This window comes from Tigriopus californicus, chromosome 5, assembly GCF_007210705.1.
Source record: "Tigriopus californicus strain San Diego chromosome 5, Tcal_SD_v2.1, whole genome shotgun sequence".
Lineage (NCBI taxonomy): Eukaryota > Metazoa > Arthropoda > Copepoda > Harpacticoida > Harpacticidae > Tigriopus > Tigriopus californicus.
In genome coordinates, this window is record NC_081444.1 from 5,837,655 (window position 1) to 5,854,183 (window position 16,529).

The 16,529-nt window shown below is 45.0% G+C and overlaps 2 protein-coding genes across 3 annotated transcripts; one reads left to right on the top strand and one right to left on the bottom strand.

Annotated features, from left to right (window-relative positions):
• Nucleotides 1-447: 447 nt before the first annotated feature.
• Nucleotides 448-6,373, top strand: LOC131880055 (O-phosphoseryl-tRNA(Sec) selenium transferase-like). Its single transcript, XM_059226554.1, has 6 exons — nucleotides 448-657; nucleotides 2,667-2,796; nucleotides 2,984-3,676; nucleotides 3,779-3,964; nucleotides 5,559-5,705; nucleotides 5,768-6,373. The coding sequence occupies exons 1-6, from the start codon at nucleotides 538-540 to the stop codon at nucleotides 5,926-5,928; spliced, it is 1,437 nt and encodes a 478-aa protein (XP_059082537.1). The 5' UTR covers nucleotides 448-537; the 3' UTR covers nucleotides 5,929-6,373.
• On the bottom strand, nucleotides 5,977-15,841 carry LOC131880054 (protein dopey-1-like). Of its 2 annotated transcripts, XM_059226551.1 has the most exons (9): nucleotides 15,521-15,841; nucleotides 15,190-15,435; nucleotides 12,065-14,205; nucleotides 7,739-11,566; nucleotides 7,518-7,673; nucleotides 7,250-7,445; nucleotides 7,102-7,122; nucleotides 6,593-6,923; nucleotides 5,977-6,527 (listed from the first exon to the last, which is right to left on the bottom strand). In XM_059226551.1, the coding sequence occupies exons 1-9, from the start codon at nucleotides 15,574-15,576 to the stop codon at nucleotides 6,264-6,266; spliced, it is 7,239 nt and encodes a 2,412-aa protein (XP_059082534.1). In that variant the 5' UTR covers nucleotides 15,577-15,841; the 3' UTR covers nucleotides 5,977-6,263. The 2 variants fall into 2 exon arrangements, with proteins under 2 accessions (XP_059082534.1, XP_059082535.1); XM_059226552.1 differs by lacking the exon at nucleotides 7,102-7,122 and having other exon boundaries at nucleotides 15,521-15,840.
• Between the last annotated feature and the right edge of the window lie 688 nt (nucleotides 15,842-16,529).

The window sequence follows — 16,529 nt, forward strand, 5'->3', positions numbered from 1 at the left end:
CATAGACAGAAAGTAGAGGAGTTAGAGGGACAATGGTATGGAGACCGTGGCATGATTAGACAAACTGAAGGCGTTATCATGTCTGTAGTATCAATTATGCAACAATATAGTGGAATCCAATAGCGTTTTATCGGCGCCATCGAATGATATACGTAATGGTGTACCAACTGAAAGCTGAGACCGTCAGCCTGTGGAAATTCGAATCAAAAAGCAAATGGCATCAAGAGTTTGCATCGCCAGTTAAACTGACACACCTATGGGTGGATATGAAGACTGGTTTGGGTCTGGGTAGTGGTTCCCGGCAAGAATGGGCGTGGCCATCCAGTTACTTCAATATCACGGTTCTAGGGTTACTGAATTAAGCCGTAGTAAAAACACAGCAAATTTGTTTTTATGCTTTTTTACTTTTCCTTCCCTATGGTGAGATGTGATGATGCATGAAGCATGACATGTTGATTGAGTAATAGTAAGGCATAAAGGAAGTTTATTTACCTGTATGAATGGCTAAAAAGTTCGTGATTCTAGAGATTATTCGAGATGACCCCGGAAAATCTGGCTGGGGCTGGCTCAGCTTTGGGCATTTCCAGCACTTACATCCATCAAGCTCAGGATGCTCAGCGTGAATGGCATCGGAGGATTGCTCATCTTTTGCAACAGGTTTCGAACTTTCTAACCTCTTCATCCGTCTTTCCATAGCTCTATCATGGCCCTTGGGACCCCCTTTCATGCAATTTATTTGTTCTGAGTGGTCAATCATTAACCAACCAATCAACAATACTAATCCTTGGGCTTGAAATTTAGTGCTGGGGCGAGTCCGGGAAAAAGTCGGACTCGAACGAGTCTTCTGATTTTTGGCCGGACTCGATTTTACTAGAGTCAGGTCAAGCAAAACCACTCGTCTTGCGAAATTTGCAGACAAGTAACAATACTTTATTTTGACGAGTCCGGCCATTTTCGAAATCGAGTAGAAGACTCAAGTACTCGTCCCAGGACTAGCTTGAACCATTCCTCAATCAAACAATCAAAGGGACAGAGATTACAGTTCTCATTTCTTGCGTCCACTCTTAAAAAAGTCCTAATGGTCCATATATTCTCATCATGTCCATACATGTTGATGTGGCCATGACAATGGATAGATGTGGCCCAAATATGCAGATATGTCTGATAGTACTGGAAGGATTTGTGTCGGAGAGTAGAACCTAAGAAAATGCATTTGGTCTTTTAGTCATGATTTTTGATGTCTGAAACGATGCAATAACCACACAAAAGCCATGATGGTAAAACAGAATGAGAAATATTCAAACTTTCAAAGTGTCCCTGACTTGTGAACACTTGAGAAAGGTGGAAAGTTTAGGTGAGAAGTAACGATGGGCTGAATCCAACCTTGAATCCAGAAAGTATCAACCTGGCAGGTGTCTTCAAAGGTCAAAGAGGGTTTGGGTTTTTGCAATCTCGCAGCTCATCTCTTTTGGCTGCTTATGAACTAGAGCTCTGCATCGGATCCGACATGGTCTCCGAATCCAATCCGAAGTAATTTTTTGTAATCCGAATCCGAAAATTTTTTCCGATCCGAATCGAAATCTGACTTCGAGATATATTTGCTTNCTCCGAATCCAATCCGAAGTAATTTTTTGTAATCCGAATCCGAAAATTTTTTCCGATCCGAATCGAAATCTGACTTCGAGATATATTTGCTTAATCCACGTATAATCCGAAACATTTTGCAAAACCTGATCCAAATCTGATTTTTTCACCCAATTGACAAAAAAGAGTTCATTGAACTTGAACTAAATGTGCCTTTTTGCCACTTAAACGTTTTAGAATGATGAGATTGAGTGGAATTGCCTTGGTCAAAATTTAATCTTCCTGTTGCAATAATTTCATTTTTTGTAACAATTGTCCCAATTATATGCTGCAATTGTAGTACTATTGAATATAATTCTGTTATCGAAATCGTGCAAAAGTTGTGCATTAACAGGCTTCATATGTTGCGATATTCTAATTTTCTTTTTCCTAATATTGAGTGTATGGACGAAATTTTGAGTTTCTTTATTGGTGTGGGATTGCCGCACAATTATAATGGCTTCTAAGATAGTAGGTCCATTCACAGATTTTAACTTTGATGATTTTTGCTTGTGAAAGTGACCATGCTCAAAATAGATTCACATTCATTTTATTCATCTTGCAATTTTGGACTTGGACCGGATCCGAACCCAATCCGAACGAAATGTTTAATCCGACCGAATCCGAATCCGAATTTTTTCCCCAATCCGAATCCGAATCCGAAAATTGTTGGTCGATCTAATCGGATCCAACTTTTCGGATCTGATCCACAACTCTATTATGAACACAACTTTTGACATTGACATTAGAGGAGTCAAAAATTTCGAAGCCAAAATGCGGCTTGAATTGCCAGAACAGAGTGCTGGTTTTATTAAATTGAGCTCTTGGATTGGCAGGATATTCGCATATCAACGTTAACTAGCATAAAAATCCACTTGGATTAATTAGTTTGGGATGATTTGGAAGGCCAAAACAGCTTGACCAACATTGGTCAAAAATTAGTTTCCCACTCTCATTGGCATTGAATACTTCTGAAGCCAAGATCGATGGATTTGACCTTTGTATTATCATGGAAACCTCATTCATTGATCCCGCATTTTCAGAGAAAGCTGCCCGAAATCGGCTGGAGCGATACCGATATCGAAACGCTTTTATTGGAATTGGCCCGCATGGATTCCAATAATTTCCCGGGTAATTGTGGCGTGGGCGAGCGCGAATCGCGAATACATTCCCGTAAGTGAGGATTGCTCTCATTGAAAATCTTTCATGCTCGTCCAAACTTTAGACATGTCTCTTTTTGACCGCCGAAGACCTGGTTATTCTCCAAGTGCTTAGATTCCATTTCGATTTTTAGATTTCCATTGTCACCTCCAGAATTTTTTCGATGACTATGCTGCAAGATTAGAATGATATATTTCAGAATTAGTTTACCGCCGTCACTTTGGCCTTGGACACGGTATCGGTCGATCCGGGGACTTGTGCGAGGTCCAGCCTAAAGCTGCGGGTTCGAGCACGCTTAATAAGTTGACCAACGCCCTCGTGCTCGATGTGATCCGCCAAATGGGCGTGCGATCTTGTCAAGACTGCTTTGTGGTGCCCATGGCCACGGGTATGGCCTTAACGTTATGTCTTTTGGCCTTAAGAAAGCTCCGTCCCCACGCCAAATACGTCCTTTGGTCGCGCATCGACCAGAAATCCTGCTTCAAAAGCATTCTATGCGCCGGGTTCACACCCGTGATCATCGAACTCGTGTCCAAAGGCGACCAGTTGGACACGAATTTGACGGAAATTGACCAAACTATCCTGAAGTTGGGCCCGGAGAGCATCGCCTGTATTCTGACCACGACCTCGTGTTTTGCTCCGAGAGCAGCCGATGATCTGGTGGGCGTGGCTAAGCTGGCTCAGAGTCATGATGTTCCGCAGCTAGTCAATAATGCCTATGGGATTCAGAGCTCGAAATGTATGCATTTGATCGAGGAAATGGGCAAAATCCAAAGCAATCACACCACCTTCGTCCAAAGTACGGACAAGAACTTTCTCGTTCCGGTGGGCGGGGCCATTGTTGCTGGCTTTGACAAAAGCTGGATCAAGCAGATCAGTCAAACGTATCCAGGTAAGTTACTCGTACATTGATATTGCCATCAAACGTGCGTACTTTCATAGTACTGGTGATTACTCATTGGTACCTCCCCTCCCCTTGATATCACCATCATAGGACGGGCCTCCTCCACCCCATCGACGGATTTGTTCATCACTCTCATGAGCTTGGGTATCCAAGGTTACAAGAAACTCGTCCAAGAAAGGAAATCACTCTTTCAAGAGCTTAGAACCAAATTACACCAAGTGGCCGAAAAACATGGTGAACGGCTCTTGGAAACCAAAGGGAATCCGATATCCATGGGTGAGCTATTGCAATCATTAGTTTTTTCAACGATGTGCAGGCATCGATTGTTTTGGTAAAAGGCCCGGTTCGGGTTGATTTGGAATTACTAACCAGTTTTACGCAACATTTTAGGCGTAATTGAGGGGACTAATTTGCACAAGTCATCAAACGACTATGGATTGCCACTCTTGTCAAACACTTCAAATATTATTCTCTAGGGAAACTGGTACTCGTTGAATTGAGGAATGTGTTTTGCGAATTGTGGAGTGTTATCCCAAAAGCTGACCATGGTATAAAATGCCATTAAGAAATTGTGCTCTCAAGTCTTTAAAGATGTTTTTGATGTCAGCAAATCCAGAAGAAACTCAGCTACCAATCTTTTTTTTTTTGTTTTGTTTTGTTTTTTGGTTTGGTTTTTCACGGGCTTTTCTAACCGCTACAGGGAATGTAATCCCCAGTACTATTAAAATGAAAGATTATAATTCGTCTATTTATTACCTTTCAAAACAGTTTCATGTCACTACACACACACACACCCAAGTGACACATGAGACAAAAAATCATTTGTCAGTAGCATTTTCAGGAGAAATTTTACTAGTAAATGCAAAGCGGCTACCTGGCTACTTGGCTACTTGGCTATTACAAGTTGATTCGTCCAGTTTTCTTAAAGAATGGCTTATAGTTACAATCCTTCTGTCTAAAAGAAGTAATTAATCATACAACCATGACTTGCCTAAAGATGTTTTGGCGTTACTTTTCTTAAAATTTAGATAACCAATGTTTCAGTGGTTTTGCCCCATCAAGACCTTACATCAATGGGTTTTTGCTTAAAAAAAAATCCTAAAAATTTGAAATTTTCATGTGAACATGTTGATTACGATTGATATTGCAGCTCGGCATAATTTTACAAAGTTTTTTCATTGTCAATTCCTCGCCTTGGGATAAAGATTACAAGTACAGCATTCCACATCATCCCTACCTACATTCAAGGACTAGCTTAGTCTGCCAACTCAAACTCGTTCGTAGACCAAATATCGTATAAAGATTGAAAGGTTGTAAATAGACAAATTATAACCTCTCATTTTAATAGTAGTGGGGATTAAATTCCCTGTTGTGGTAAAAAAAGCCTGCGAAGAAACAAACCCAAAATTCTATATCAGGGTACTTTGAAACTCTGCAAAAATTAACCTAAAGATAACCAATTTGTTGACTTAATTTCCATATATTTTTAGCCTGTATATATCAAATATTTATAGAAGTTCAGTATTTCACACCTAAAACTTTTAATGTAGTGGAAATGTAGTTCCTATTTCGAAAGAAGGAACCAATCCCTGAAAATGTCTACACATTATTTCTTTGCTCCTGCCCTGGTATAGTTTGACAAGAAAGTGTTCTAGCCTCATTGATATTTCACGTATTTTTTGGTGCATGCGCGTTGAATACAAACACTATCCTGTCTAAAATTGAGAGTCAAGAAAGTCCGTTTCTTGGAAGGGAGACCACAGTGGATATTGAATTAAAGTCATGAATACCCTTTCAATGGGCCCAAAAACTTTCAGGTCACACTGGATCATAAAGCAGGCCAATTAGATACATTGATGTGTCTTTCCAGCCGTAACCCTAAGCCGAGTTGTGGACCCGGATGGACAAGGCAAACAAGTCAGTGCGATAGGATCTATGCTTTTTACGCGCGGCGTTTCGGGCACTCGAGTGATCACGGGAAAAGATGAAAAATCAATCGAAGGACTACAATTTTCAGGTCATTGTTTGAGGCAATTCTAACTTGGTCCTTACCTAAACTCAATCGAAACATTATTGCAGCTTGGGGAAGTCATTGGAATGGGACTCAAACGCCGTATTTAACCGCAGCTGCGGCTATTGGGATGACCTCCAAAGATATCGATTTGTTCGTGAAGCGATTGGATAAGGTCTTGACTCACGTGATGGCCCCGAAGACACATGTAGCTAATAAAGCGTGTTGAACCCTTGTTGTTGGTTAATAAATGTTACCCACCAAAAAGAGGAGAGTGTCCGTTTTTTGAAAATATATTTCTCTGGTCATAAAGTCTTTAATCTTGATCACATTATGCTTGCATTAAACCCAAACCTGATATATCTGACCCGAGAACAAGAAAACAACCTCTTCCAATCACAGAATTCCAATCGTACGTCATTTGTTGTTCCCCGATTCTTCAGGCTAAATAAACTCGAGAGATTAAAACCAATTTTCTGACGTTGGGTCATTTCTAGTCAAAGTGCTGCTTGAATGGGTAAAAGTGCTCTTTTGCGTATTTGAATGAATGCGTCGGTTGCGGATTTATGTCACCGGGTTTTTGGGCCACGGCTCCAAGAAGTCTTTCTCAAGAATAGCGTCAATGATATCATTCGTGGGTTTCTCGGTGGACCACGTCTTTTCGCGGTTTCGGTGGGCCCTGTTTTTCTTGGTCTTGGTTTGCTGACGTGTGACATTTTCACAAATGGAGGCAAAAAAAGGACCCAAGTCCTCTAGGGAGCCAATGGAGGTCATAGTCAAAATGGGCTGACCCTCGGTCAATTTCACCGGATGGACCTTATCCTCAATCTGGAACAATCAACCCAAGGCTTCTTCAATGAACTCTTTCATACTAAAAACAAAGAGATGCTCACCTTGTGTAATAACAGTCTGGCCACCCGCACTACGTATGGCACGAAATCTTGATGTGGAAAGGCGGGATGGTGACCATTTGGTTTGTCGTTTTCCTCCCGTTTGGTGTCCTCCAAGTTGGGCGAGGACTCACTACTTTCACTCACAAAGGCCCATTTGTACATTTGAAATTGGGGGAGCGTTTGGGCTGGTAAGGCCAGTGCCAAGTCCAAAAGCTTGCACACGCCCAGAAACAAGGCCATCCAACCTGGACTATTATGTGCGGCTAACCCGCTTGCGCCCGCACTCATCACCCACGACGAATCCAAGGTGGACATCCGCTTCAGATGGGTGCTATACGTAAAAGAAAAATGACGATTAAGAGTTTTAAAGACAAATACATGTGATGGAAACACAAGTCACACAGAAGACCAAAAATATGTTTGGGGGGGATGACACACAAACACGTGGCTAAACTCCCACAGTCAGATATCAAAACGACTCCTAATACCATATATGTTAACGACAATACCTGTTGGCCTTTTGAGGATCGCTATTACAAAAGAGAGAGAGAGAGAAGGCGTTATGTAACTGTACAACCGGTTGAAACGGATTGGACTCTAGTACAAAAATGATTCTTAGCCCGCATAGGTGAAATCCTTTTTTTTGCTTAGACTCACCTCCATTCCTCTGAATCCGTGGAGAGTTCTTGTTCTAAATACGAAAAGATCTGAACCATCTCCGTGATGATGATGGGCCATAAAGATGTGACGTGTTGCGAGGACATGCGGACTAGTATGACTCGGAAACAAAGGAACACGGCACTTGGGAGGGCGGGGTTGTTGGAAATCGACCTCAAGCTATCGGCCAATCGTTCTGCAAAAGACGGCCAGCAATTGAAAATTTGATCATCTCAACATTAGTATTATAACGGTGTGTTTTGGGTACCTTGGATTTCGGGCATTTGCTTTTGATATTGATCCACTTCCGAGCAGAAAATGACGAAAGCCAATCGTCGCAAGAGTAGAGCTCGCTGTTCAACTTCTTGATCCTTGGTCGAAAACAAGTTCAAAGCTCCGGACTGAGATATGTTAGCCACTTTAGCTGGAAGGATTATGGGGTTTTAGTATTCTTAAGAAAAACAGTAAGCCTATTTTTGCATGCCTTACTCATGAGCTCTTTGAAGGTGGTTTTATCGTGAGTCATAAGGTTATCCACGGTCACACGCCAATGCTGCAGACTGGGTAAGTCCATTTGGAAGAAGGCCGGATCCAAAAGCAGATCCATGCCTTCCTTTTTCCAAGCCTTCCGGGTGTACTGATACTCTGACAGTTCGGCCAATAATCTTGAACACGCCCTAAAGCTCGTCACACTGCCCGTGGTGTGAGTCTTCAAATACGGGATCACATTCACCATCACGTTGTATAACAATGGAATGACTCGTTCCTTCTCCTCGGATTGATAGATAATGTCCAAAAGCGGAGCCAGGAGTTCCCCTAACAACGACAAGGCGGGCACAGCGTAGTGCGACTGGAGTTTTCGGTCCATCTCCTTCGAATCCGAATTGGTTTTCGTGCTGGAGTCGGTGAGATCCAAATCGGTTTGCTCGAAATCCACGAGTAGATCGTAGTTGACCTCCAGATTCCGTCTCAACCACGTGGTCTGTTCCAGACAGGCACCGCCAATTTGGGCACACGCCTCAATCAACTTCCCCGCGATCTCTTGGAGCTCTTTTTGCTCTTTTCGGTCGGACATATTCGGGGACCGATGAACGAACTGATTAAGAATGGCTAGGGCTAGAAAGATGGCCGGGGGAGCCAGAGCTAGACAATCTTTTAGTAATCCTGCCAGATTGGACCAAGACTCAAATATCTGTACGATGGAACATTGAGCCAGATAAGCGTAGAAGAATTGCAGCACGGACACTTCCACATTGATTTTGTGCCCGGTGACATTGGATGGATGTTTGAGGACTTGACGCACGGTTTGAATGACTGTGGCCACGGGCAAGGCTCGGATTGAACCAATGAGCTCCACAAGAACCTTTTGATCGTCATTACAAACGGGTAAAGGGTGCTTGACCATGCCTGGAGACCCATGAGACTTTCTCTCTTGCCAAGCCGTTCCAACTGCAGACATGAATGGAACAGGATGGTTTTGAGCCAAAGGAGAAATCATATCGAGCAGCCGAGTCTTGACCGTCTTAGGAGCTCCTATGAGCACACAAGAACTGTCCGATTTTGCCACAGAGGTGATGGCATTCCAGAGGATTCCGACCGTGTTCACCAGTCTGGGTAGGGTGGAGAGCAACACTTTTCGGGCAATCATCAAGGTGTCGGTAGAGGAGGAGTCGGTCAATGATTTAGAGGCCAATGATTTGGTGTCCGTGGTGGATAAAAAGACGTGCAGCAGGTTGGACAGAATCTCCACAGACTGATTGCCTTGAGCGATCCCCGTGTTGTTCGAATTCGTGGAGGAAGACGCTCCAGCACTCGTGAAAGTGGTCGAGATTTGGGAACTCGAATCTAGCAAGCAATGATGGTAGATCATGGTGAGGGCTTCCAATTGGGTCACGATGTAGTCTGCGGGGATTTGACCCAAGGAGTTCTTCAAGGAGCTATTCTTGTCACATTTATAAAAGTGCGACAATTGCTCCAGATTACGGCAGAGCTGGGCAGTGACCTCCAGCACATTTTGGGATAGAGATTTGCCCAGGAATGGCAGACACGAGGTGACAAGGGAGGTCCAATGCGAATGAAGATGACGCATCTTCTCTTGCCTCAGGGCACTCACAATGGAAAATAGGAACATGGGCTGATCAGGGATCACGTGATCGTTGTGATACCGGAGAATCGGGTTGGAGCTCGCGCCATGAACTGGCGTGGAACGCCCACTGGCATCCAAATCGTTGCCTAATACTGCGGTTCCTCGAATTTTATCTTTGTTCTGATGACCAATAGCTTGTTCCAACATAATCAGAGACAGTAAAAGCCGTAGCACCTGAACTTGAAAGGCTTCTGAATAGTTGGAAATCCGATCGCTCGTCACGCCATTGTTACTCCCTTGGGCGGTGGAGTAGATCTCATTGAATTTGAGAATGTCCTCCGTGAAGGCCAAGGTCTCTTCTTCTTCGGGTCGACGAGGATTGTCCCGCATATCGTTGATCCCAGCCAAAAGGGAGTGCAAAACCACTTTTTGGACCTTGCAGCGACCAAAGAGGTCCGATATGTAAGTGGCATAGGCCTTGCCATTATCTTGCACGACCAAAACGAGCTCGGAGACCAAAACGCTCAGGATATCGATGCTCATCAACTGAACCTCGCGATTGGTCTGGATCTCGTCATCACTTAACCTTACTTGACCCAGGTTCGGGTAGTAGCTCCTCAAATAATAGAGCAGAGTGGAAATCAGGACCTCAATCAAGGTGGAATTTCGATATGTGGTCATGTTTTCTGTGGATAGAGGTCCAACAAAATTCTTGCCAAAAACGGATTTCCGATGTCGGGCGAGCAGCATCTGGATTTGATTATTCCTCGTGGAGGAGGTGGAACTCAAATTGGTCGAGGACAGAGTGCAAATGGCTAATCGAGGGTTGGTCATGATTATGTTCTTGATGCAACCCATGGTGTAAAGAATCTGTCTGGAATCGCAGACCTGACAGTACAACAACAGGTGGGAATGTAGAGGGTGAATGGCCAAGTTCTTGGATCCCGCGCTCGAATAACTCGAGCTGTCCAACTGCTCTTTGCTGGGATCATTCTCAGAACAGATTGTTGGTTGCTCGCTTTCCGTGTCGGAATCATTGATTCGGGTCGAAGTGGGCGAACTGGGGGCTGAAAAGGCCGAAATGCTGGATGGTAGATCACTGGTGATACTGGGCGTGGCCGGACCTGGTCCATAGCCCCGCGTGAAGTACGAATAGTCCTCCACTTCTGGCGGAACAAGGGCGAAAGGATTCACATTCAGCGAAAACGAGGTCAGCTCGGCCGGCTGGGCCATGTCCAAGCCCGAGTTGATCTGTTTTTTCCGCTTATTGGGCGACAACTTGTGACTCTTCTTGCTCTTGTAGAACTTGGTGAGCGCGAATATCTTCTTGGCCTTGTCCGTACGGTCCTTTTGCGAGCTGGAATCCGCAGACACGTGGTAGACCACTTCCTTGTTGCTCGAGCTGATGGCATAAATGCGATGGCTTCCACTAGTGGGCGTGTGATTGTTCGCGGGAACCCGGTTCTCATCAGAGATGGATCGCTCAAACTCGGGTTTCACTCCGTCTGTGGTGTCAACGGTGTCCAAATGCTCGATTTTGGCGTGAAGCACACTCACTCGAGCGGTGGACGGGTCCAATAGAGTGAGGAACAAAGGTTCCATTAGTCGAGCAATGTCACCTCTCGCCAAAGCGTGGACTAACCAGCTCTGAGAGAGGGCCTTCAGTGGTCCCGAACTCAGATTGAGGTTATCCAACATTTTGAGGAGACACACGTCGAAGGTCTTGGTGTTCCGCGAGTTGCCTTTGGCCTCGATATCGCGACTCAGATGCCAAAGGAGCGTGAATCTTTGGTAGGCATCGACAGTCGAGCTCGTTTCCGAGATCCTGGGACCGTACCCAAGGGAGCGAGCCAAAATACGTTCCACCATTTGTGGAATCGGAGCCAGATTATGAAGCTGATGGAGCAGGGTCACGCATCTTTGATGATGAACGGGCTCCATGGAACCCAAGCCTTCCCACAGTTTGAGAGCGATGATTTGGCTCACGAAAGTCTGTTTCATGATGCAATGATAATGGGCCTCCTTGACCAATGGCATCATGACAATCAAGACATTGTTGGGCTGTTTCTTCTTGGCCGTTTTGGAGACAGTCAATGAGGATTGGAGGAGTCCGATCATCTCAAGGAGGGCATTGACGCAATTCAATTGCAAAACTGCTTGGTTGGAATCGAGCAAGCATGCACAAATCAAGAGGTGCTTGAGCCAATCTGGAATGTGGTCAATTGAACAACCTGAAAACAAAATCAAAGGACAATGAATTTGGACTGTGGCTTTCGAGATCTCTTTTTCAGACCGTGGACCTCGGGGAGCTTCAAAGCTTAGAACGGCATTTTCACTCCGTTGCATTCTTTGACAAAATTAATGAATTGCAATACGCAAAAACCTCTTAAACATTGTACATATGGCAGAAATGTTTCTCATATATATTGACCAACCGCTTAAAATGCAACGAATGTGAATTACCACAGATGTACGGCGTCCCTCAGCGTTTAGACCCCCTAATAACCTGGACCTATCTATCTATGTGGATCTATTATCTACTTAAGGGAGCCAACTAGCTGAAATCGCTGAAATCGTTGGGAACTCCTATCCTGCTTGAAACGATCGACTCGCAGTCATTACCGCAGTTCGTTTAACATGCAAGTACGTCAGGAAGAAAAAGCGATCTATCTACTCTCGACCATGTGCCACACTTGTGTACATAAAACAGTGTTGACTCAATGACTCACCATACATGGCCTCGACCTTGTTGTCGGCCTCTACACTATGTCTTTGGCCTTGCCTGATCACAGTCGGGATAGAGGAGAGGTCCACAAGAATCTGACAAGACACGGCCAAGGCCTCTTCGTAATGCCCCAGATGATCCCTCAAGGGCAAGTTCAAAGTATGCAATTTTTTCAAGACATTCTCCTCCTCGAGCTCATGGGTCGATGATCGTCGGAACTCCTTATCCTCCAGCATGTTTTCCAGGTATTTGGTTCGCTCCTCAAAGGTGTCATTGGGTCTTCGCATGAGACGGAACAGCGTTTCCATCACGTCAAAGCCCGAGCCAAAGATCTTGGTCTCCATCAACTTGACAAAGAAGTCTTGGAACCCCAAGCTGCAATGAGCCATGAGCACATCATGTGCTTGCATCACCTTGGTTGAGTGATTGGTCGAAACTGAGCTGGACTTCTTCCTCAAATGAGGCTTGGGTTCGATCGTCTCGGCGGAATAATCCTCTGAAGATCGGCTCACTGGACTAGTTTTAGGATCAGAGCCAATGTTGGAGTGCGATGGCGTGGTCTCCAATGACTCAACGGCCTCTTTCCCGAGTTCAGTGGGTGTGGCAGCATCTCTGGGCTCGCTTTCAATCTCGCCAGAAGAGTCAGATGAGTCGTGATCGTCCTTGGCGATCTTGCTCCAGATCTCACTCGCCTGTTCAGCGTCCTTGTCGGCTTCCAGGCCAATATCGTCCTGATCTTCCTCGAAATCCTCATCCCGATGTTCCTGAGCATCCCAGGCATTCCAAGCAGGTTGAATTTTGGAAAGAATCCTCTTGGTTAGATGCAAGGTTTTCGTGATTTCACTCGCATTTAAATGATCGCAACGCTCTTGCATGACGCTCATGATCTTGTGGAAGAGATCGGGTAAGTGCTCGGAATGGGTTTCCACGTAGGTCTCAATGGACACGATATCCAGCAGAAATTCAATGACTGAGCACATTTCAAGCACCGTGGCCTCTTCGCAACCGATTTGATTCACATCTTCGGTGAACGAGTCGCCTATGTGGTATCGATTATGACAGGCTTTCTTGAACTGCTCGCCGCAAAAGTCCCAGATGTAGAAGGACTCAAAGGATCCGAACAGGAGATTGGCACTTTTGATCAGCTCTTGACGGTTCTTCTTGTCTTCTTGATCGCGATTGTTTCCCTGATTCACTCGGACTACTTTTCTCCCAACGGAGTGGTCTTCTCTCACCTTGTCCGGATCGATCTTGTAAGCGTGATAGAGCGCTCGAAACACGTCCAAGATCAAGTCGTCAATCACCAGGGGACCGATCTCGGGTTTTTCCAACAGGGTCAGAAACAACCGATACGGTTTGAGATCAGGATTCTGTTTGGATTCCAAACTCTTACTCAAGATGGCTCTTAAGGATGCCACCAAGAACTGCTTGGAGTAGAACTCAAAGTACGGCGAGGATTCGCCCGAATCCGTACTGGCCATACTCGAGACACTTTCGTTCCTCACATGGGTCTTCTTAAAGTTCGAGTTGCCATCACTCGGCATCGGACAATCCGCACCTAGAAGCCAATTGAACAGACGCCGATTCAGAGACATATCTCGACGTAATAACACCGAACACGCCGCCGTCACAATAGAGATCATCGAGTCTTCCTTCAAGAAGGTTTCATGCAACGGGAACGTGGAAATGAGCAGGTCCAAGGCGTTCCGTTGTACGAGGACACTGGAATCTTGCACTGCACTACACACAGAGAGCACCATCACGTCCAGATCATGCCCGAGCAAGTATTTTTGCTCCGTGATGGACTTCTTCCGATCGATATGCGTGAGAACAAAGGAGATGGCGGGCAATCGGATCAATTGATTGGACGCAATGCACTCCCAGATGGATTCATAGAACACGGGTGGATCCACGGCTTCACACACGGACTCGAGCAACTTGCTAGTCCGATCGAAATGATCGGAGCCCTCCTCCAATCCGGGCAAGACTCCGCTGAGGAAACCATTCAAAGCGGGACGCAAACGTTCGCCCAGGGGAACGAAATGCGTCTCGTAGACGGTCAATAGTGTGGGACGAACATGCATGGCCGCATGGGCAAAAAGCGGGAACAAGCCCGCACTGTACACAAATAACTCTTGGGCCAACCTGAAAGACATAAATGTAGAAAAATCATTTTTTCGGGTATCCAACCCTAAACTTGACCGACATATTGACGCAGAGTGAGATTCACTCCCAAGAATCGCGTCCAATTCTGGAGACTGAACAGACGTGATAAGGACAAGAAAAAACGAGTTTCCCCTCGAAATCCAGACGCCGAAGCCACTGAACTCTTAATCGTAAAAACAGGGGGGGGGGCGTCGCATTTCGCATTTCACATTTCCACGATCGGAAGCCCTCAGTCATGGCGAATGCCAATCGGATGGAAAAAGGATATTGCATAAGAACGCGACTTTTGAGCGAGCAAGTTGGACATCGTGCATTGGAAAGGTGTTCTTGGGCTTTGCGTTCTATTGAAAGGACTAAGCGGGCACAATCTTAAGGCACAATAACGCGATATTGACTGGGGAGTCGGTGCACATGTTGACAGAATGTCAAACGAAAATCCCACACTAGCTACATTCACCATCGAATGGGAGTCAATTCAAAGGTGTATTCATTCCGTTTAAATGGACTCTTATAAGATAGCTTAAATCACATCTTGAGAATTTCAAACCGAATCTACCTTGGCTTTAAGGTCGAAAATGCTGGATAAGAAATTCTTTGGGACTCTATTTACCATACCTACCAGAACAAGACAGCTCCCCAACACACGATTATCAAAAAGTTATGGTGGAAAACTGCGGCGCCTTACTTCCTCGGACACCGATCCTATTGCACTCAAATAGGAAAAATGTTCATTTTTAAACCCCTACCATCCTACCATATCACTGGTAACTTGTAACCATTCAAAAATGTCATCCCCCCCCCCTCAAATTGACTGATTAAAACATTCATGCCGGATCCCTCGGAGCTTGACCCTCCATCGGACATTGGCATCCAGCTTTTGTCCGATGACGATGAGCGTTCCCAATGGCCATCTGCCCCTCTGGACCGTCTTTGACTGACTGACTGACTGACTGCCTGACTTACCGATTGGTGCCCATGCACTTGAAGATGATATCGTAGGTGTCGAGGGCCTTGAGATGGACACCCGAGGGCAAGGCGGGATGCATGCACTGGGCCAATCGCTTGGAGATGACCAAACGACGCGGAATGATAGGAAACTTCATGTGCGAGATCAACACCTTGTTGAGCTTGCCCAAGGCCGCGATCAGGTCGGCCCATTCCGTGGTGTACTCGAACGACTTGAGCGCCTTGTCCACCAACGACATGAAACTAGAAGCGAACCCCAAATCGAGATGATAGAGATGTCTGTGCCCTCTCTAGCTGGCCGTGAGTACACACATATACCTATACATACCTGCGATATTTACTATCGCCCATGAGCTCGTATTCCTCCATGACGATCGAGCTCATGGTGACAAGGAGTTGGACAATCCAATCGCTGGCAGGCTCATCCACATCAATCTACCACTGACAGGGATCGGCAATGCTCCAATAGTAGGTAAGGATGGGCCAAGTTGCCCCTCAAATCCCCGATGCTGAGCCACGGGGAACGGGGAACGGCGAACGACACTCGATATCCAATGGAACAGATGACTCAATGACACTCACTCACTCACTCAGCTCAGGAAGGGCGATTTTCTATGACGACGAACAACCACTGACTGACTGACGGTCTGACGGTCTCAATGAATCCCAACTCAGATGAAAGAGGAGACCCAAGGGTGACGATCACCAACTACAAGGGTGGAAAGGGGTCGGGATTATTCGCTAATCACTAGGCTCCCACAAAATATGTTGGATTTTTGGGCCCCAATATGTCATTTTTGTGTTGCTTAAACAGCCCACCAAATATGTTGATTTTATGTTGACCAAAAACGTTTCGGTTTGTTTTTCGTCCCGTTTACTTTTTCGAGCATATAAACTAGGGCCGGCCAAAACTTGCAGATAAGTGTGGTCTTTATTGGCATCAAATTTGCATTTAAAATCAAACAAAGTTACACAAACATTTGACACATTATTTGACACAACAAATTAAATCTTCTTTATCACAATACTTGACATTATGACACTTTATGAGTGATTCAGGTTTTATGGTACAGTATACAGTATATATTTGAGAGTCTAGTGCTATTGCTTAGGGCACTTTGACTCACTCAATGATTAGGTTGGTGTTCTATTTTATCCACAACCGAATAAAGTCCTATTTTCTCAAAAGTCATCTGTCTCTTTGTTACCTATCATCACAGGAAGAAAAGAAAAAAAAATGAAAATGGACAATAATGTGGGTTTTTTTGGCCCTAAAATAAGTGAAAAATATTATTTTTGCAAAATCATTTTTGGTCTGACTCTACTTCTCACCTTAA